Raw genomic sequence first — 21,449 nt, 5'->3', positions numbered from 1 at the left:
CTTCTTTGTTCCCGCCCACTCGAGGCCCATTTTGACGGATCGCGTTGGAAGCCCGACGGCGACCAATCGGCGCTGGGCCTTCGCCCTCCCCGCCCCGCCGAACCCAGCACGGCCCGCCCCTTTTCGTGCCCACGTGGTCTCGGGCTCCTGCCCCGTCCTGCTCACGAGTTCAGGGGCTCCTGGGCGGCCGCCTTTTCCAGTTCCAGGTGTGCAGAGGTGTTCTCTTCCCTACGCGCGGCGGGCTGCACTTGGTCGCTGGCTCCAACATCGCGCGGGGCCGTCGGAAGCCCAGGACGGTACCGGGGGCCGCAGCCGCAGCCAGCGCCGCCCTCCACCCTCCCCGACTGCAGGCCGAGTCCCGTAGCATCCGGTAGGGAAATGGTCGTGCTTTCGGTCCCCGCCGAAGTCACCGTGATCCTGTTAGATATCGAAGGTACCACAACCCCGATTGCTTTCGTGAAGGTGAGGGGCGGAAGGGAGCGGGGATGTTACTTTTCCTTAAAAACAGTTATTATTTTTTTCTAAGTATTGCAGGCCTTGCATTAGAGACGAGGGTTAGGAGAGGCGATGTGGCTTTGCCTCTTCTGTGGAATGGGGAGGGAGGAGAGAAAGCCTGCGGCGGGTTGCGGGGATGCTTTTCCTCGCGGCACTAGCTTCTCCCTCCCCCGCCCTTGGGCTTGGTTGGATCCAGACGGGTGGGAACGGATGGAAGTTGAAGCTAAAAATCGCCGAAGGGTAGGTAAGCCGGGGCGGGGTGTGACCGTGTGGGCCTCCCCACCCGGCAGGTGTGCACCCGGTTACTTTTGCCGGTGAGCGCAGCCTTTCTGCTCCGTCGGGCCTGTTGTGGCAGCGGCAGCGATTTAATGGTCCTTGAAGCTTCTAATCTCAAAATGGAAAGACTGAAGTGTCTAGATGAGTCTTCAGGTGGCCCTAGTGTCGGTCAATCAAGGTTCCTCTTTGCCCTTTCCCACTCTTGCTGTTAGTGGCCAAACTACACGCTGTATTATTTTACTCTGTTAGGCTCTGTGGTCTACAGCGCTGATTTTTTTGAGCGATAGGACACGTTTAGATTCCGTTCACTTTCCTCAGAAAATCGTAGACGCTTAAAGCTCTTATCCAGAGCATTCCTTCTAGGATGTCATTGTGAACCAGCACTTGTCTGCACCTCAGCTTACAACTTAGCGGATTCCTTCTTTGTTCTTTGTCTGTTAGAATAAGTAAATATGAAATGTTACTTTAATTTTTGAAAGAATTCCTCAGGCCTTGTCTTTTTATTTGGCTCCCTGAGGTTTAAGAATTCATTGCAGGCCGGGCGCGGTGGCTCACACCTGTAATCCCAGCACTTTGGAAGACTGAGGCGGGCGGATCACGAGGTCAGGAGATTGAGACCATCCTGGCTAACACGGTGAAACCCAGTCTCTACTAAAAATACAAAAAACTAGCCGGGCGTGGTGGTGGGCGCCTGTAGTCCCAGCTACTCGGGAGGCTGAGGCAGGAGAATGGCGTGAACCCGGGAGGCGGAGCTTGCAGTGAGCTGAGTTCGCGCCACTGCACTCCAGCCTGGGCGTCAGAGCGAGACTACGTCTCAAAAAAAAAAAAAAAAAAGAATTCATTGTAGATACAAGTACTTCTTAGAGGTGCTTGCATACACAATCATAGTCGTGATATACAAAGTATATTACAAAGTAGGAAAAATCCATCTTCCGAGAAACTGAGCAGCTTGGGTTTTAAATTCTATTTTAGTTTCCATTTTTTAAAAAAAATTAACTGTGAATGAGGCTTTTTTTTTTCTTTGAGATAATCTCACTCTGTTGCCCAGGCTGGAGTGGAGTGGAGTGCAGTGGTGCGATCACAGCTAACTGCAGCCTCGACCTCGCTGGGCTTAGGGCATCCTCCTGCCCCAGCCTCTGGAGTAGTTGGGACGGAAGGGAGAGCCACCATGCCTGGCTAATTTTGTATTTTTTGTAGAGACGGGGTTTTGCCATGTTGCCCAGGCTAGTCTGGAATTCTTGGCCTCCCAAAGTGCTGGGATTACAGGCATGAGCTAAGGCGCCTGGCCTGAATGAGTTTCTTGATGTAGGTTATAATATAAAATCCATGTATGCTTTTAGGACACCAAACATAACAACCACTTAAAATTCTTTTAGAAGAATCACAGTACCTTGACATCTTAGCATAGGTTCAGAAGAAATCGAGTTTAGCATTTTCTCCACAGTTTTAATTTTTGTTTTGAGGCGGAGTCTTGCTCTGTCATCCAGGCTGGAGTGCAGTGGCATGAGCTCAGCTCCCTGCAAACTCTGCCTCCCAGCTTCAAGGGATTCTTCTGTCCCAGCCTCTCCAGTAGCTGGGATTACAGACATGTGCCACCACATCCAGCTAAGTTTTGTATTTTTAGTAGAAAGACGGTTTCACCAGGCTGGTCTCGAACTCCTGACCTCAAGTGATCCACCCACCTCAGCCTCCCAAAGTGCTGGGATTACAGGCATGAACCATGGCGCCCGGCCTCTTCCCCACATTTTGTTTTGTTTTGTTTTTGAGGCAGAGTCTTGTTCTGTCTCCCAGGCTGGAGTACAGTGGTGCACCTCCACCTCCCGGGTTCAAGGGAGTACCTCCGCCTCCCGCCCCAAGCGATTCTGGTGCCTCAGCCTTCTGAGTAGCTGAGATTACAGATGTGCACCACCACGCCCGGCTAATTTTTGTATTTTTAGTAGAGACACAGTTTTGCTATGTTGGTCAGGCTGGTCTGACCTCAGGTGATCCGCCCGCATCGGCCTCCCAAGAGTGCTGGGATTACAGGCGGGAGCACTGCGCCTGACCTTCTTCACGTTTTTAATCACACAAGAGACCTCTGCGGAAAATTTCAGGACAAATACTGATGATTGATTAATTTCCTTTTTTTGGATTGTGACAGAGTAACCGCTTTCTTGGTTTTCAGAGAAAAAAGGAGTCCTCATTTTTGTTATTTATAGTTAACAGCTCACTCGTTCCATTCTGGCTCTCTCTTGCTTTCTACTGTCATCAGGAGACCAAAGATAAGAACAGGAGAGGTAGTGATGTGGCATTAGATCATTAGATACTACCATTATCTGAAGGTAGATTTAGGGAGTAAGAAACCTCATACAAAATCAATTTTGCATCAAAACATAATACCCCTCCCCCACCTTTTTCCCCAAGTGTGTCTTCGGCTAGATGACATTATGAGCCACTTCTTGGAATCTTTGTGTCTGTGGCAGACTTATTCTGAAATCCGAAAATAAAAATATCTTAGTTGCTTGAATAAATTTTTCTGAGTTTGATGCTAGGCAATGTGCAAATTCAATGCAGGCTGCAAAAGAATGATTCAGGGATCTCGTTTAAAGGATAATTTCTTGTGCCCTGTCCTATAATACTATCTATTGTTAGTTATTAATATTGTTGATCTATTATAATCTAATCTATTATTATAATTTGTTAGACATGCATTTATCAAAACCATTGTTCCTAAAAGTATGTTTAAAAGAAAGTTAGGTCTATGTGGATGTTTATGGTAATTATGTAATAAAGGATTCCATTAAATGCACTTTTGGGAAATGCTAGTCAGAATGAATGCAAATAGATTTCTTTATTGCATGACTTCTCAGAACCTTCAGTATCATACATATATACACACATCCACACTTTGTGAGATTTCAAGAGAGTGACATTTCACAAATGTACCTGAACAAAAAACTTAGTAGAGTATCTCAGTGACTAATTTTTTAAACACCTTTTAAAGAGATGCTGAGTTACGTTCTTGAATCTGAGTGCGGATGGAGAGGTTGAGCATGGGAGTTGAAAGATAATCTACTTGGAGATTTAAAGTCAGAGTAGGTGTGTGAACTTGTAGTCCTTCCTCCTGTGGAATGATGGAAGGAAACATTGAGTACTGTATACACGCAGTACTCAATCCTTGACTCATTCTAAAAGACCATGTGTATGTACTGTCTACACTTTACTTAGGATGGAACTAAGGCTCTGAAAAGTTGAAGAAGATGCCTGGGATTTGAACTCAGATTGTCTTATTCATAAAAACTCTTATTTTTTCCATTGCTGCACTCAGCCTTGGAAATGGGACCCTCCTGTTTGTCCTGTCTCCTTTGCTTGGCTGCTGTGTATGTTAAATGACATAGTTAGTATGAGAGTCCTTTAATCAATGTGAAGTACTGTGCTATAAAAGTATATGGTAACAAGCTGGGTGCAGTGGCTCAGGCATGTAATCCCAGCACTTTGGGAGGACAAAGCAGGTGGATCTCTTGAGGTCAGGAGTTCAAGGCCAGCCTTGCCAACATGGTGAAAGCTAGTCTCTACTAAAAATAACAAAAATTAGGCCAGGCGTGGTAGCTCATAATCTCAGCCCTTTGGGAGGCCGAGATGGGTGGATCACTGAGGTCAGGAGTTCAAGACCAGGCTGGTCAACATGGGGAAACCCCGTCTCTACTAAAAATACAAAAATTAGCCAGGCATGGTGGTGGGCACCTGTAATCCCAGCTACTCAGGAAGCTGAGGCAGGAGAATCACTTGAACTCGGGAGGCAGAGGTTGCAGTGAGCCGAGATTGTGCCACTCCCTTCCAGCCTGAGCAACAGAGCAAGACTCTGTCTCAAAAAAAAAAAAAAAAAAAGAAAGAAAGAAAAAATTAATAAATAATTCAAAAATTAGCTGGGCATGGTAGCGCACACCTGTAATCCCAGCTACTGGGGAGGCTGAGGTGGGAGAATCGCTTGAACCTGGGAGGCAGCAGTTGCAGTGAGCTGAGATCGTGCCACTGCACTCCAACCTGGGTGAAAGAGCGAGACTCTGTCTTAAAAAAGTATATGGTAACAAATTTTCATTTTATACTACATCTTTGTGTCTTGCCTTAGGATCATTGCAACTTGTTGGGAGTAGAGCTGCAACAGAGCCCAGTTTTCCTTAGATGTTCCCGCTGCATCTAAGTCCACCACTACCATCCTTGCCCTTTACCACAGGACACATACCTCTGGTGTTTGTTCTTTTTTGTTTTTATTTTTCTGAGACCAGGTCTGCCTCTGTCCTCCAGGCTGGAATACAGTGGCACGATCACAACTCGCCGCAGCCTCGGCCTCCCAGGCTTAAACAATCCTCCTACCTCAGTCTCCTGAGTAGCTGGGACCACAAGTGTGCACCACCACGCCCAGCTAACTTATTTTTATTTTTTATAGAGATGGGGTTTCACAGTGTTGCCCAGACTGGTCTCAAACTCCTGAACTCAAACAATCCTCCCTTCACGGCCTCCCAGAGTGCTGGGATTATAGGCATGTGCCACCATGTCCAGCTAGTTTTTAAAATTTTTTGCAGAGATGGGGTGTCAATGGGTTGTGCAGGCTGGTAAAGCATTTTTAGAAATAGTGAATTCATTCTTGATTATTTAACAGTGCTTATAATTTATGTCCTCTTATATTCTAATAATGTGTTTTAGAAGATAATAATTGGGGAGTGTTGCAATTGACATCTTCCTTATGAAAACTGCTATATTAAATTATGGTCTTTCTAGGAAGGCAGCTTGAAGTCTGATAGTTATCTCCCAACTTTGGTTAAACATCCATTTGATAAGTATTATTACTTTTGTTATTGCCAGCATTGAGAAGTGTATGATGTGCACTCTGCCCACACGATGAAACAGCTAGAATAAAGCCTACAAGGGATGGCAAACTGGAAGCATTCTTCTACCTGTACTATTTATTACTGACACCAGTAACTGTAATAGAGTCTCTTTCCCTATCTTCATTCAGTCTACGGATTTAGGCTTTTTCATCCGCAAGGATGGGTTACTAGGATATGTTTTGTTTATAAAGGTGGTGATGAAGGTTAAATGCAAAAGCCTTTGAAAATTATGAAGTCCTATAGAAACACTGATTATAATGCAGGAAGTATCAGACTGGAGAGGAAATAGAAAGGATTGGTAAGGAAAAGAGGGAACTTACATTTCCTGAAACCCACCATGCTTCCAATTACTTCCACCATGTTTACTCCCAGTTAGTCTGCTCCTTATTGCCCTACGCAGAGATACGCTAAAAATAAGATGCAGGATATTGTTGATCTCTAAGAATTTGTGGAAGCACTGGAATGGCAGATAAGTAGTTATTGATGGGTTGATAAACCACTGCCCCCTTCTCCCCAACCTTTTCTACTGCTTAGGGCAGTGTTTCCCAACTACATTCATGGTAGTATGTGAGAGGATTTTTGTTGACTCGGCTTGAAACAAGGTGAGGAGCCTTTGGAGAATCACCGTCTTGCGTATATCAAGAGGTGGATAGAGCCTTAGCCTTGGTGGTTCACTCCTGTAATCCTAGGACTTTGGAAGGCCGAGGTGAGAGGATTGCTTGAGTCTAGGAGTTGAAGACCAGCCTGGGCAACGTAGCACGACCTTGTCTCTACTAAAAATAAAAAAAGTTAGCCAGGTATAGTGGCATATGCCTGTGATCCCAGCTACTCAGGAGGCTGAGGTAGAAGGATCATTTGAGTCCGGGAGGTCAAGGCTGCAGTAAGCCATGATTGTGCCACTGCAGTCCAGCCTGGATGACAAAGCAAGACCCTGTCTCAAAAAAAAAAAAAAAAAGGTAGATAGAAAGCATCTCTAGCCTCCTCTGGAAGGAAACTGTCCCACCTAGCTGGGAGGGGCCTCACCTAGGATTCAGGAGACCTGGGCTGCCTACCACACGAGCCTTAGACAATCTGCTCACCCAGCCACCTGTTAGTTCCCTAAAGCTGGGACTGTCATGTTCATCCTGCTCTCACACAGAATATGTCATCATCATCATCATCATCATCGTTGGAACCGAAAGAATCTGCATTAAGTAAATAATTCAGGCTGGGCACGGTGGCTCACCCCTGTAATCCGAACACTTTGGGAGGCAAAGGTTGGAGTATCATTTGAGGCTAGGAGTTTGAGACCAGCCTGGGCAACATAGCAAGACCATGTCTTAAAAAAAATTATAAAAATAGAAAGCACCTCTGGCCTTGATTTCTGGTTCCTTATTTTTCTAGAACCTTCAGTATTGTAGCATTAGCATAATCTTTCCAGCCTAATCAATCCTTCTTTCCTTTCCCTCACATTTAATTGAATACCTGTCATGTTCCAGGATATGGTAGGGATCCAGAGTCCTTAAGACCCAACTCACCCTCAGGGAACCTAGAAAGGAAGACAGTTACATAAATAGGTTACCTTTGCACAATCAAAGTCCTCTGTAGTCTCCCATTGGCTGTGAGATGAGACTTCAACAAATTGAGTTTTCCAACTTTCTATCCCTCTCTTTCTTTACACTTTACATAGCTGAACATGCACATTCCAATCATGCCCTTTCTTGCTGCCACCATTCTTCCAACTTGGAATGTCATACCTTTTCCTCCCCAAGTGTGGAGCTCATGCACTCATTAACTTAAAAAAAAATTATTTATTGTGCTAAGCTGTGGGAATATGGAAGTAAGAGGTCCTCTGCTTCTAAAGGACCTATTTAAGCACGTCCTCTGTACTCATTGCCAGTACCATGTGTAGTATTTGCTACCGGAGCCAGTAGCTGACTTGTGATGTTGGATGTGTGTCCTCTTTTCCAGGCTATATGGAAGGCTCCTCAAGGGCAAGGACCAGAGCCTCACATAGTGCTAACATATCAGGCATGCCGTGCATGCTGGGTGATGGTGATATGCATTCTGGAATGGGTTGGGAGGGACTGGGATTCAGTTTCTTCCACACTCTACAATCCTTGCTATTTCAGATTTCCTCAAGGTGGTACTTTATTATATTTGGATGATTTAACTGAAAGTGTTTCTAGAGTGGCATTGGAATTCATTGACTCAACATTTCCAAAACGTACAAGTTTTAGAGGATGAAACCAGTTGATAATGGAAATTAAATGTCATAAAAGAGAAAATTTTATTAACAAAATTAAGATAAAAAGTGAAATATGTTATTCTATAGAAACTTGCATCTGTCAATGTAAGACTAGAGGAAAGGTTTTCCTACCCTCCCCAAATATTCTTCCTAGAAAATTAGTTCACCTTGATTATAAAATTGCAGATAAAGAAGAATATGATATAGAGAGTGAAAGCCCTGATATGCTCCTACCACCCAGAGGTGACCACTAAGAATTTGGTGAATATTCCTTCTGTTTTTTTCCCTAGGTACACAGTAAAGTCATAGAGATCTTTTAAAGATATATAGTCAGACTGATTGAGTAAAAGGGGTTGGACATGGTGGCTCACACCTGTAATCCCAGCACTTTGGAAGGCCGAGGCGAGGAGATTACTTGAGTCCAGCAGTTCGAGACCAGCCTGGGCAACAACATAGTGAGACCCCATCTCTACAAAGAATAAAAAATTGGCTGGACATGGTGGTGTGCGCCTATAATCCCAGCTACTCAGGAGGCTGACGTGGGAGGATCACTTGAGCCCAGGAGGTACGCTGTGGTGAGCCGTGATTGTGCCACTGCACTCCAGCCTGGGTGACAGAGCTGGAATGCAGTGGCATGATCAAAAAAATAAATAACAATTTTTAAAAGGGGCACTAATTTTAAGCTATAACCCCTGTATTTTAAATACATAGGCTGAATTTTATCTTGCTCGTACAGACTTAAAATGATACCCTGTGTTTAGCCCTGAAAAGTGCTTACTTCTTCTTTGTCTGATGGTTCTTAACATTTTCTATCCTTACAGCTTACCCTGTGTTACCTACCACTCCACTAAAGAAAAAAAAGTATTCTTTTTTACAATAAAAGGTTATTTCTATATGAAAGTTTGAATTTCACATTTATCAACTCATTTGATTTTCAAAATTGGTTTTGGTGGAGGTGCAGGTCAGAAGAGCAATGGAAACCAACCCGCCCTAATCCTATTGCACCATTTTCCCATCAGCTCACTAAAGAGTTGTGTGGAAACTTGGTAGCTTTATCCTCAGAGGCCCTCCTGGCGCCTCTCTGGACCTTTCCCAGGTGACACCATTTCAGGAAAATGCGTTTCTTTTCCAAGACAGAACATGTTTAGGACAGAAGGGGGTTGTTTGCCTTCTACGTATGTGCATGAGGGGTTCATTTCTTAGCTTGATTTTCTTTCCAGTGATTCATGATGTGACCTAACAAGTTCGTTTTCTTAAGTCTAAAAAGTGTGGACCTGATACCCCTTTACTGAGTAAAGAGAAACTAAGGTGTGCGGTTTGGACACTAATGGTAATTTCAGCATTGAGACCTTGGGTGGGACTTTGGAGCTCACTATCAGAACAGTGTTTGACAGTTAAGCTTGTGTATACTTGGACTCCAAGAGACTCGGTAACTCCCTGGGCTGGTCTCGTATGGGTCCAAGTCGTTGTAAGTTCAGGAAGCTCATTAGATCCCTTTGATGGGGGTAAAGATCTTCACCCCCTGATCTGACAGGGAGTAGATTCCAGGGATCTGACTCTACAAACTCAAAAAGAAAGACCTGATTGATAAACTGTAATCCCAGTTTGTTAATTTGTACTTAACCTTTATGTGCCTTTGAAAAATGGAGGAAGTAGGAGCTCCTATTTCATAGGGTTATTATGAAGATTAAAATGACGTTATTCAGGCCATGCATTATCAGTAAGTTGAGTAAATTTTGAATGCTTCATAGTGACAGTGGTGAGAAGTGATTGGATCTGAATATATTTTGAAGGTAGAGCTGATGGAATTTGCTGATGGATTGGTTGGATGTGGAGTTTGAGAGAAAGGAGTCAAAGATGACTAAGGTTTTTGGCCTGAGCATCTAGAAGGATGGCTCTGTCATTTACTGTGATGTGGATATGTAGAGGGAGGAGGAGGATTAAGGGATGGAATCAAGAGTGCGGTTTCAGACGTGTTTAGTTTGAGATACTTAATAGACATCCAAGTGGGGATATTGGGTAGGCATTTGGAAAAGGTCCAAGCCAAAGGTAAGAATTTGGGGATCATTAGTATAAATGATATTTAAAGTCATGGAATTAGATAAGATCACAAAGGAGTGATTATAGGTAGAAAAGAGAAGTGCTTGTCATACTAAGTGCTCAGTAAATGTTGGCAGTTACTCCCATTACTATAACTTCTTGAGTTATTATTGCTGATACTTGATAGGAAATGTTACAGAACTGCTGGGTGAACCATAATCTCTCATTTTCTTAGTATGAAACCTCTTTGGGGAATCAAAGCTATATTAGAAATTTCCATAAAGAATATGCTGTCAAGATCCAGGGAGTTAGATAATCCTAGTGAGTAGTGTTCCTTGAAGTCATTCACCCGTGAGAGCTGGATGGCTTCAGGTGTTGATGTTTGATAGGCCTGGGTTTGAGTCCTGGCTTTACTCTGCACCTGCAGTGAAACCTCTTTGAACCTCAGTTTCTTCATCTATGAAAAAGGACTTACCTTGCAGGGATGTTAGGCAAGTTCAAGGAGATGAATGTGAATGCCTTCCTTTCCCCTCCACTGTTAAGGACTAGGACTCTGGGCCAGTCAAGTTCCCTCTCTGGAACTCATTGGAGGTAATGGAGATATTCTGTCTCTTTTGTGCTGCTTCTTAAAACCTTACTCCAATTACTAGCCCTTCTGTACTGATAACCATCCCTTGTTCAGTGTGATTCATTGCACTTAATTAGATAACAGCATATCTTTTGCTAATTATAATTTAATCTCCTTAATGGGATTATCTTTTGTCTTACCAGTACAACATTGATTAATTAATTTTGAATGCATATGTGAAATCTGATGTTCATTCCTAAGGTTTCAGTTTTCAACCTACATACCTCGTGTGGGTCCAGCCCTGTTTACCCCCATGAAGATGAGGACAGTAGGATTTTAATTCCTGAGACCATGTGGCAGCCAGAACGCAGAAACTTCTTGATAGCTCCTACTATGGTCTTCGGGAAGCCTATTTGAGGAGCAATTCTAATACCACAACTGCTGAAACTATCTGGCAGATAGCATGGACCACTCCAAGAAGTAGCAGTTTTCATTGTTAGAAGTATTTAAACAAAGCTTGGTGTATTAGTCTGTTCTCATGCTACTAATAAAGACATACCTGAGACTGGGTAGTTGATAAAGGAAAGAGGTATAATGAACTTACAGTTCCACATGGCTGGGGGGGGCCTCACAATCACGGTGGAAGACAAAGGAAGAGCAAAGGGACGTTTTACATGGTGGCAGGCAAGAGGGCATGTTCAGGGGAGCTCTCCTTTATAAAACCATCAGATTGCTGGGCGCAGTGGCTCACGCCTGTAATCCCAGCACTTTGGGAGGCCGAGGCGGGTGGATCACGAGGTCAGGAGATCAAGACCATCCTGGCTAACATGGTGAAACCCTGTCTGTACTAAAAATACAAACAATTAGCCAGATGTGGTGGCGGGCGCCTGTAATCCCAGCTACTGGGGAGGCTGAGGCAGGAGAATGGCGGGAACCCGGGAGGCGGAGCTTGCAGTGAGGCGAGATCGTGCTACTGCACTCCAGCCTGGGTAACAGAGCGAGACTCCCATCTCAAAAAATAAATAAAATAAAATAAAACCATCAGATCTTGTGACAGTTATTTACTTCCAGCACTTTGAGAGGTTGAGATGGGAGGATCACTTAAGCCCAGGAGTTCAAGACCCACCCGGGCAATGTAGTGAGACTCTGTCTCTACAAAAAGAAGAAGAAGAAGAAAAGCAATAAATTAAAAAAAGCTAATGTATTACATTTTCCTAATATTATTATCACAGACATCTGACAGTAAACATCTGTGGGAAGACTGCATGGGAAGGCTAACTTTAATAGAGAAAGATGCTAGGTGGCAAGATCATCAAAGTAAGTGACTTTGAGCCAGGGAAGAAAAGTGGCTCAGCACAAATGTGGTTCTTCAGATTGATCATAGTATAGCTGATTCACTACCTGTGCTGATAAGCTCTGTTCTGTTGAAGTCATAGTCTAGTCACTCTGATTGGAATTTGGATTTTGCTAAATTCCTCAGTCATACTGCCTCAGATAACTGGCTCTTCTTGTCCGTTGCATGTAATTTCCCGTAATTTTATTCTCTGGATACAGCCTTTAATTATTTTTCTTTGTAGGGGGTGATTTTGTTTAAAACGCTGTCAGCAGGCCAGCTTGGTGGTGGCTCCTGTAATCCCAGCACTTTGGGAGGCCAAAATGGGGGGATCTCAGAGGTCAGGAATTCAAGACCAGCTGGCCAACATGGAGAAACCCCGTCTCTACTAAAAATACAAAAATCAGCTGGGCGTGGTGGCGCACACCTGTAATCCCAGCTACTCAGGAGGCCAAGGCAGAATTGTTTGAACCCAGGAGGTAGAGGTTGCAGTGAGCTGAGATCGCACCAGTGTATTCCACCCTGGCTGACAGAGCGAGACTGTCTCAAAAAAAAAAAAGAAAAAAGAAAAGCACTGTCAGCAATCTCTGATTTTTTTTTTTAACATTTAATTTTGCTAACTTTTTGCACTATTAAGGTTGTACATTTTTATTGTAGAAAAGAGATATGCAAAAAAGTTTTTTAATGTCATAACCCAGAGAGAACCTTTGAAAACATTTTTCATGTTCTCTTATATTTTGTTCAGTGTGTTAAATATCCCCCCAAATAAGATTATGCTTTACATACTGTTTGTAACCTGTTTTATTAATTATTTGTATGATGTGATTTATATTTAGGAACCATCAAGCCACTTAATTTTGTTTGTTGTTGTTGAGTCAGAGTCCTGCTCTATTGCCCAGGCTGGCATGCAGTGGTGTGATCTTGGCTTACTGCGACCTCTGCCTCCTGGGTTCAAGCAATTCTCGTGTCTGGGATTATAGGCGCCAGCCACCACACCTGGCTAAGTTTTTGTTTTTAGTAGAGACAGGGTTTTACCATGTTGGCCGGGCTAATCTCAAACTCGTGACCTCAAGTGATCACTGGCCTTGGCCTCCCACGGTGCTGGGATTACAGGTGGAGCCACCGAGCCTGGGCCTATGTCTCTATTAATGTTAGAGAATAAAAAGCCAAATAAATTTATGTGGGGCCGGGCATGGTGGCTCATGCCTGTAATGCCAGCACTTTGGGAGGCCGCGGTGGGATGATTGCCCAAGTCCGGGAGCTTGAGACCAGCCTGGCCAACGTGGCGAAACCCCATCTCTAGTAAAAATAAATTAGCTGGGTGTGGTGGCTCACGCCTGTAGTCCCGACTACTCAGGAGGCTGAGGTGGGAGGATCACCTGAGCCCAGGAGAGGAAAGTTGCAATGAACCAAGATCATGCCACTGCACTCCAAAAAAAAAAAAAAGAAATAATAGCCCACCAATGGGGACCGGGCGTGGTGGCTCAGGCCTGTAATCCCAGCACTTGGGGAGGCTGAGGCGGGCGGATCACGAGGTCAGGAGATCGAGACCATCCTGGTTAACACGGTAAAAACCCCGTCTCCACTAAAAATATAAAGGTGGCGGGTGTCTGTAGTCCCAGGTACTCGGGAGGCTGAGGCAGGAGAATGGCGTGAACCCGGGAGGCGGAGCTTGCAGTGAGCCGAGATCTGGCCGCTGTACTCCAGCCTGGGCGACAGAGCCAGACTCCGTCTCAAAAAAAAAAAAAAAAAACCCACCAATATTGCCTTTGTGTTGTTTAATTTGTTTTCTAAAGAATATTAAGTTCTCAAGTACTACAAATCATTTGCGTCGTATAGTTCCCTTGGAGGGCTTTTGTTTTATTATTTATTATTTTTATTATTTTTTGAGACAGTCTGTCCGTGTCACAGACTGGAGTACAGTGGTGTGATCTCGGCCCACTACAACTTCTGCTTCCAGGTTCAAGTGATTCTCCTGCCTCAGTCTCCCAAGTAGCTGGGATTACAGGTTGGTGCCACCGCGTCCAGCCTTGGAAAGTTTTTGCTTTTTTTTGTTGTTGTTTGGAGACGGAGTCTTTCTGTGTCGCCCAGACTGGAGGGCAGTGTTGCGATCTCAGCTCACTGCAAGCTCCGTCTCCCGGGTTCACGCCATTTTCCTGCCTCAGTCTCCCGAGTAGCTGGGACTACAGGCGCCTGCCACCACGCCCGGCTAATTTATTGTATTTTTAGTAGAGACGGGGTTTCACTGTGTTAGCCAGGATGGTCTCCATCTCATGACCTCGTGATCCCTCCCAAAGTGTTGGGATTACAGGCGTGAGTCACCGTGCCCTGCTGGAAAGCTTTTAAAGTAGTTTCTTTATGTAGCTGTATTCTCAGCACTATTCTTTTTTTTCTTTTTTCTTTTGAGAGGCAGCCTCACTCTGTCACCGAGGCTGCAGTGCAGGCACAATCTCAGCTCACTACAACCTCCGCCTCCCGGGTTCAAGCGTTTCTCTTGCCTCAGCCTCCTGAGGAGCTGTGACTATAGGCGCACACCACCACGCCCCGACTAATTTTTGTATTTTTAGTAGAGGCGGGATTTCACTATGTTGGCCTGGCCTCTCAGCACTATTTTTAGGAGGTACCTTTTATTACCTGTTTTCTTCAAAGGAGATGAGTAAATGTTGTAACAACAGTTTGATTTTTATTAATTCTATGACCTTTTCATTGAAACAACCACGTGACCATAAAGCATATCCATAGGCCGGGCACGGTGGCTCACGCCTGTAATCCCAGCACTTTGGGAGGTGGAGGCAGACGGATCACGAGGTCAGGGGATCGAGACCATCCTGGCTAACACTGTGAAACTCCGTCTCTACTAAAAATACAAAAAAATTAGCAGGGCGTGGTGGCGGGCGCCTGTAGTCCCAGCTACTTGGGAGGCTGAGGCAGGAGAATGGCGTGAACCCGGGAGGCGGAGCTTGCAGTAAGTCGAGATCGCGCCACTGCACTCCAGCCAGGGCGACGGAGGGAGACTCCGTCTCAAAAAAAAAAAAAACAACAAAAAAGCATATCCATATTTGAACTTCTAAACATTTACAAGGCAACTAATGTAATTAGATCTTCAAAATTTCTTGGCTCTTTCAGTAAGCTATCACTGAGCTGTGTAGAGTAATATAAATTGCTGCTTGCACAGTGTCCCCTGTAACATCTAGTGGAATTTAGCCACACTCATTTATTTAAACAATGTCTGTGGCTACTTTTACATCACAATGGCAGAATTCAGTATTTGCAACCAAGACCATAGGGCCTGCAAAACCTAAAATCTTCACTGTCTGGTCCTTTACAGAAAAAGTCTCCCAACTACGGAACTAGATGGCTAGACCAAAGGTCCTTGAGTACATGGATCAAGTGTGTCTTGCTCACAGCTATATCCCCAATGCATACCACATTATTGTACATATCACTCAAATAATCTGCTGAAAAGAATGGTACTTCATTTACAAAAATAAGCAGTGGACTTGATTTGGTCTGCAGGTTGTAGTTTGCCAACTCTTGGTCTGGTTTATTTGTTTCTTGGCCTCTGTCTCTCTTTCTTGCTCTTATATTCACAGCAGCAATTTTTATAAAGAGTTCCATTGATTTATTTGTTACAGTTATGTAAGGTAAGATTGTGGAAGAACTGGATCTTGTATAACTGATACAAGCTAACTCTTGTATTTTCTTTTACTCTTTTATCCAGGACATTTTATTTCCTTACATCGAAGAAAATGTTAAAGAGTACCTGCAGACACATTGGGAAGAAGAGGAGTGCCAGCAGGATGTCAGTCTTTTGAGGAAACAGGTTGGGACATTTCTGGCTTACATTCCCAAGTGTCTTAGAAATGAGAGTACCTGGAGATTTAGAACATGCTATGAGCATTTTGTAAAATAAGTGCCCTGGTTTGGTAAGGGATGGAAGTTGCAGTGACTTAGTGAGTTGCCTGCTTAGGAATTCACAGTACATGATTAAAGGCTGGATCATGTCAGTTTGTTGTTTCTGGAGTTGCTCTTTGTTTTTTTTCTTTCTTTCTTTTTTTTTTTTTGAGATGACGTCTTGCTTTGTCGAACAGGCTGGAGTGTGGTGGTGCGATCTTAGCTCACTGCAACCTCTGCTTCCTGGGTTCAAGCGATTCTCCTCCCTCAGCCTCCCGAGTAGCTGGGACTACAGGCGCCTGCCACCATGCCCAGCTAATTTTTTGTATTTTTAGTGGGGATTGGATTTCACCGCATTGGACAGGCTGGTCTAGAACTCCTGATTTCAAGTGATCCACCCTCCTCGGCCTCCCAAAGTGCTGGGATTACAGGCATGAGCTTACCACCCCCAGCCCACCCAGAAAGGGCCTAAGTTTGCAAATATATGGCGTTTTTAGGCAATTTAAATAGCTCTAGAAATAGGCAACTCTAGGCTGGGCATGGTGGCTCACACCTGTAATCTCAGCACTTTGGGAGACCGAGGTGGGTGGATCACTCGAGGTCAGGGGATTGAGACCAGCCTGGCCAAAATGGTGAAACCCTGCCTCTACTAAAAATACAAAAAATTTAGCTGGATGTGGTGGCAGGCACCTGTAGTCCTGGCTCCTTGGGAGGCTGAGGCAGGAGAATTGCTTGAACATGGGAGGCGAAGGTTGTAGTGAGCCGAGATGGCGCCACTGTACTCTAGCCTGAGCTACAGAGTAAGACTCTGTCTCAAAAAAAAAAAAAAAAAAAAAAAAGCCCTTTCTGGGTAGAATGCAAAAGGTTTTGAGCAGTCTGTGCATTTTTTATTAACATCTCTATATTAGTCTGTTCTTACATTGCTGTAAAGAAATACCTGAGAGTGGGTAATTTTTAAGAAAAGAGGTTTAATTGGCTCACAGGTCTACAGGCTATACAGGAAACATAGTGGCATCTGCTTCTGGGGAGACCTCAGGAAGCTTCTAGTCATGATGGAAGGCAAAGCAGGAGGAGGCGTCTCACATGGTGAAAGTCAGGAGCAAGAGAGTGGGGAGAGGAGGTGCTACACACTTTAAAACAGCCAGAACTCATTATTGCTAGGACAGCATCAAGGAGGATGGTGCAATTTCAACGTGCAATTTGGGCAGGGACACACATCCAAGCTACGTCATTCTCCATGACAGTACTTCATCATTTTGCACTCCCTCCTTCCTCACTGCAGGTCCCTGCTGCCCCGTCTACAGTGCTCCTGGGTCCTCACACCCATACTCCCCTTCCAGACTCCTCACCCCAGCTCACTCTGACCCAGCCCTCTTACCTCCTTTGGTCTCCTGTGCTTTGTTCTGCTCTCTTCCCACCAGTCATCAGTCTGTCTTTTCCTTCCACATTGTGTGCTACGGAACTCCTGCTCTGTTGTTTTTCTTGTTAAAATTGCTTCAATGGCAAAGATCTTAAAAGGTCTGCAGAGCTAACTCACTGGCAGTTATTTTCTAGTTAGTTCTATATTGGATACTGTGGAATGCTCTCTGTAGGTGTTTTACTGTTAGGAATTAGGATTCGAAATGTAGTTATGTCCTTTGGGCATGGAATATTAGGGTTTGTTTAATTTTCTGGATAACTCAGGGTTAATCTGAAATACATGAGTCCTTACTTAATGTTGTTTTTAGGTTCTTGGAAACTGACTTTAAGTGAAATGGCACTTCAATTTCAATTTTCAATTTTAAACCAACTATAACAAAACCAATTTTTTTCCCACATAAATGTTATAACAAAATGATGTTGAAGGAAATGACATTATTTGAGAAGGTCATGTCACTTGAAGTCATAGTTTCCAAGAACCTTTCGATGATGTTAAATGAGGACTTACTTTACTTCCCTCCCTTACCTTTTTTTGTTGTCAAAACCTTGTTGAAACATACATACATAGTCCCCCATTATTGTATATAAATATGTATATATGTATCTTTAGAAATTGGGCTGCTTTGTCACAAGGTCATTGTTCTAAGTGGCTATTAGGATTTTTGCAAGATGTGGGAGATCATAGGAGACTGAATGTGAACCAACCTCATTACTTCACTAGCTTCTTTTCACTGAATTCCAGGCATAAACTAATTTATGAGATTTTCTTTGTTTCTTTCTCAATTAGTTATAGTGCAGAGAAAATGAACAGATTGAGTTAAAGTCCTGGTTTGTTGATCCCAGTAGTGAATCAACAAATCAAGTCTTAATTCTATCTTTGTGTGCTCTCTCGTCTCATAAACAACATGCCTCTCAGTTTAAATTTCAGCTTTTAGCAAAAGGAAAGGTAATGCAAATGTATTAATCCAGGTTCTTTTAGGAATCATTTGTATCAGCTCCCAAGTATATGCTGTTTCAATTTGCAGCCATACTAGGGCTAATGATGGAGAAAGTTGTTCTGCTGGGTTTTTGGGTCTCGTTTTAAATGACTCTATTTTGAATAAGCAAAAAACAAACATCATGTTGTTTCTGACTTAAAGGCTGAAGAGGACGCCCACCTGGATGGGGCTGTTCCTATCCCTGCAGCGTCTGGGAATGGAGTGGATGATCTGCAGCAGATGATCCAGGCCGTGGTAGATAATGTGTGCTGGCAGATGTCCCTGGATCGAAAGACCACTGCACTCAAACAGCTGCAGGGCCACATGTGGAGGGCGGCATTCACAGCTGGGCGCATGAAAGCAGAGTATGTGCTCGAGTCAGCCTAAACGTTTCACCAGTCCCAAATCCAAATATGTTTTTTCACTAGTCTCCCTTTCCAGCGTAAGTCACATGATTGGTAAAATAGATAAAAATCCACATTCTTTTTAAGTCTAACAAGTGAGCTTTGTTTCATTTTTTCAAAACTGGGCTAAAATATTTCAGCTGACTAGATTACCCGGACCTGCCTGTCTGGTCTTGTGGGTTGGTTGAAGGACTTGTCAAAGTCTCCGTTTAAAATAGCTTACTAGAAAATGGTGACTTCCTTGAACTAAGTCATAGTTGATTCTTAGCACATGAGTGACAGCTCTGTTGGGCTGCTTCCCTGGACTGTGAATTACCTGCTTTTTGCTCTGTGAGATATAGGAAATTGTTTCCCCATCATGTTGAGGTTACTCAGAGGATGTCCTCACTACCACATTCTTCTTTGCTCTTTTGAGCAACTTCCACAAATTCTTTGAGTCTTGGTTATGGAGTTCCTAAAAGCACTCCTGCCTGAGGAGACTTTGGAGTATTACACTACTGAGAAATTCTTGATTGATTCAGACAGGATCCCACTCTGTTGGCTGGAGTGCAGTGGCATGATCATGGCTCACTGCAGCCTTGACCTCCCCCAGTTCAGTTGATCCTCCCACCTCAGCCTCACAAGGAGCTGGGACTAGGCATGTACCACTATGCCCGGCTAGTTTTTGTATTTTTAGTACAGATGGGGTTTTACCATGTTGCCCAGACTGGTCTCAGACTTCTAGGCTTGAGCGATCTGCCTGCCTTGGCCTCCCAAAATGCTGGGGTTACAGGCATGAGCAACCATACCTGGCCTATTTTTTTTTTTAGAGCTGCGGTCTTGCTCTGTGATCCACACTAGAGTGCAGTGGTGCCTTCATAGCTCACTGTAGCTTTCAAGTGATCCTCCGGCCTTAGCCTCCTGATTAGCTGGGACTGCAGCATGAACCACCACATTTTTGTAGAGGTGTGGTCTTGCTATGTTGTCCATACCATATTGCTGAGAAATTCTTTTCATTTGTTTGTTTTTGTTTTTGCTTTGAGACTGATTCTTGCTCTTCACCCAGGCTGTAGTGCAGTGGTGCAATCTCAGCTCACTGCAACTTCCACCTCCTGGGTTCAAGCGATTCTCTTGCCTCAGCCTCTGGAGTAGCTGGGATTACAGGCACCTGCTACCATACTAATTTTTGTATTTTTAGTAGAGATGGGGTTTCACCATATTGGCAGGCTGGTCTTGAACTCCTGATCTCAAGTGGGCCGCCCCGCCTCAGCCTCCAAAACTGCTAGGATTACAGGTATGAGCCACCTCTCCCAGCCTATTTTTGTTTTTGGAGACAGAGTCTTGCTCTGTTGTCCAGGATGGAGTGCATTGACACAATCTCAGCTCACTGCAACCTCCGCCTCCCGGGTTCAAGCAATTCTTGTATCTCAGCCTCCCGAACAGCAGGGACTACAGGCCACCACACCTGGCTAATTTTTTGTATTTTAGTAGAGACAGGGTATTACCATGTTGTCCAGGCTAGTCTTAAGCTCCTGAGCTCAGGGCAGCCCACCCACCTTGGCCTCCTAAAGTGCTAGGATTACAGGCATGAGCCACTGTGCCCGGCCTGCTAAGAATTTTTTTTTTTTTTTTGAGATGGAGTCTCATGCTGTTGCCCAGTGATCTCTGCTCGCTGCAAGCTCCGCCTCCCAGGTTCACACCATTCTCCTGCCTCAGCCTCCCGAGTAGCTGGGACTACAGGCACCCGCCACCACGCCCAGCTAATTTTTTGTATTTTTAGTAGAGACAGGGTTTCACCGTGTTAGCCAGTATGGTCTCTATCTCCTGACCTCGTGATCTGCCCGCCTCGGCCTCCCAAAGTGCTGGGATTACAGGCGTGAGCCGCCATGCCCAGCCGTGAAATTCTTAATAAGACTTTGCCTCTAAGGATTTTGGGCCATTGCCTGCTGTAAACCCTAAGATCCAAGATGTTTCCAGCTGTGTATATTTCTTTTGTGTTTCTGTCAAATGAGATGTTGTTTCTTTTTTTTTTTTTTTTTTTTTTTTGAGACGGAGTCTCGCTCTGTCGCCCGGGCTGGAGTGCAGTGGCCAGATCTCAGCTCACTGCAAGCTCCGCCTCCCGGGTTTACCGCCATTCTCCTGCCTCAGCCTCCGAGTAGCTGGGACTACAGGCACCCGCCACCACGCCCAGCTAATTTTTTGTATTTTTAGTAGAGACAGGGTTTCACCGTGTTAGCCAGTATGGTCTCTATCTCCTGACCTCGTGATCTGCCCGCCTCGGCCTCCCAAAGTGCTGGGATTACAGGCGTGAGCCGCCATGCCCAGCCGTGAAATTCTTAATAAGACTTTGCCTCTAAGGATTTTGGGCCATTGCCTGCTGTAAACCCTAAGATCCAAGATTGTTTCCAGCTGTGTATATTTCTTTTGTGTTTCTGTCAAATGAGATGTTGTTTCTTTTTTTTTTTTTTTTTTTTTTTTGAGACGGAGTCTCGCTCTGTCGCCCGGGCTGGAGTGCAGTGGCCAGATCTCAGCTCACTGCAAGCTCCGCCTCCCGGGTTTACCGCCATTCTCCTGCCTCAGCCTCCGAGTAGCTGGGACTACAGGCGCCCGCCACCTCGCCCGGCTAGTTTTTTTTGTATTTTTAGTAGAGACGGGGTTTCACAGTGTTAGCCAGGATGGTCTCGATCTCTGACCTCGTGATCCGCCCGCCTCGGCCTCCCAAAGTGCTGGGATTACAGGCTTGAGATGTTGTTTCTTTATGTACTTTGCAAGGAGCTTCTACCTTTTAAAGGATGGACTGGAATTTCAGGATATGCCAGTGATCTGGGAATATCAGCCAGGTTCACTTTGTAAAGCACTCAAAAAAGTGGAGACAGGAGACTGTGCACCCGGTAGTTAGCCCTTACTTCTCTTGGTCTTGGTTCCTTAATTATACAACTAACTGCTGAAGACAGGAGAAATCCTGTCTC

At 44.6% G+C, this 21,449-nt stretch overlaps 1 protein-coding gene across 3 annotated transcripts in view; it reads left to right on the top strand.

The window, feature by feature from the left end:
- The first annotated feature begins 82 nt into the window (after positions 1-82).
- Positions 83-21,449, top strand: part of ENOPH1 (enolase-phosphatase 1) — a 31,681-nt gene continuing 10,314 nt past the window's right edge. The window contains exons 1-3 of one of the 3 annotated variants that reach the window (XM_033214283.1): positions 83-206; positions 15,529-15,630; positions 18,260-18,462. In XM_033214283.1, coding sequence (XP_033070174.1) covers positions 18,338-18,462 — 125 coding nt within the window. In that variant the 5' untranslated portion in view covers positions 83-206; positions 15,529-15,630; positions 18,260-18,337. Of the gene's footprint in view, positions 463-15,528; positions 15,631-18,259; positions 18,463-21,449 lie in introns of all 3 variants that reach the window. The other 2 variants (XM_033214282.1, XM_033214281.1) reach the window with 2 other exon arrangements.

This window comes from Trachypithecus francoisi, unplaced genomic scaffold, assembly GCF_009764315.1.
Source record: "Trachypithecus francoisi isolate TF-2019V2 unplaced genomic scaffold, Tfra_2.0 Lachesis_group1, whole genome shotgun sequence".
Lineage (NCBI taxonomy): Eukaryota > Metazoa > Chordata > Mammalia > Primates > Cercopithecidae > Trachypithecus > Trachypithecus francoisi.
This window is presented reverse-complemented; position numbering and strand designations above follow the sequence as displayed.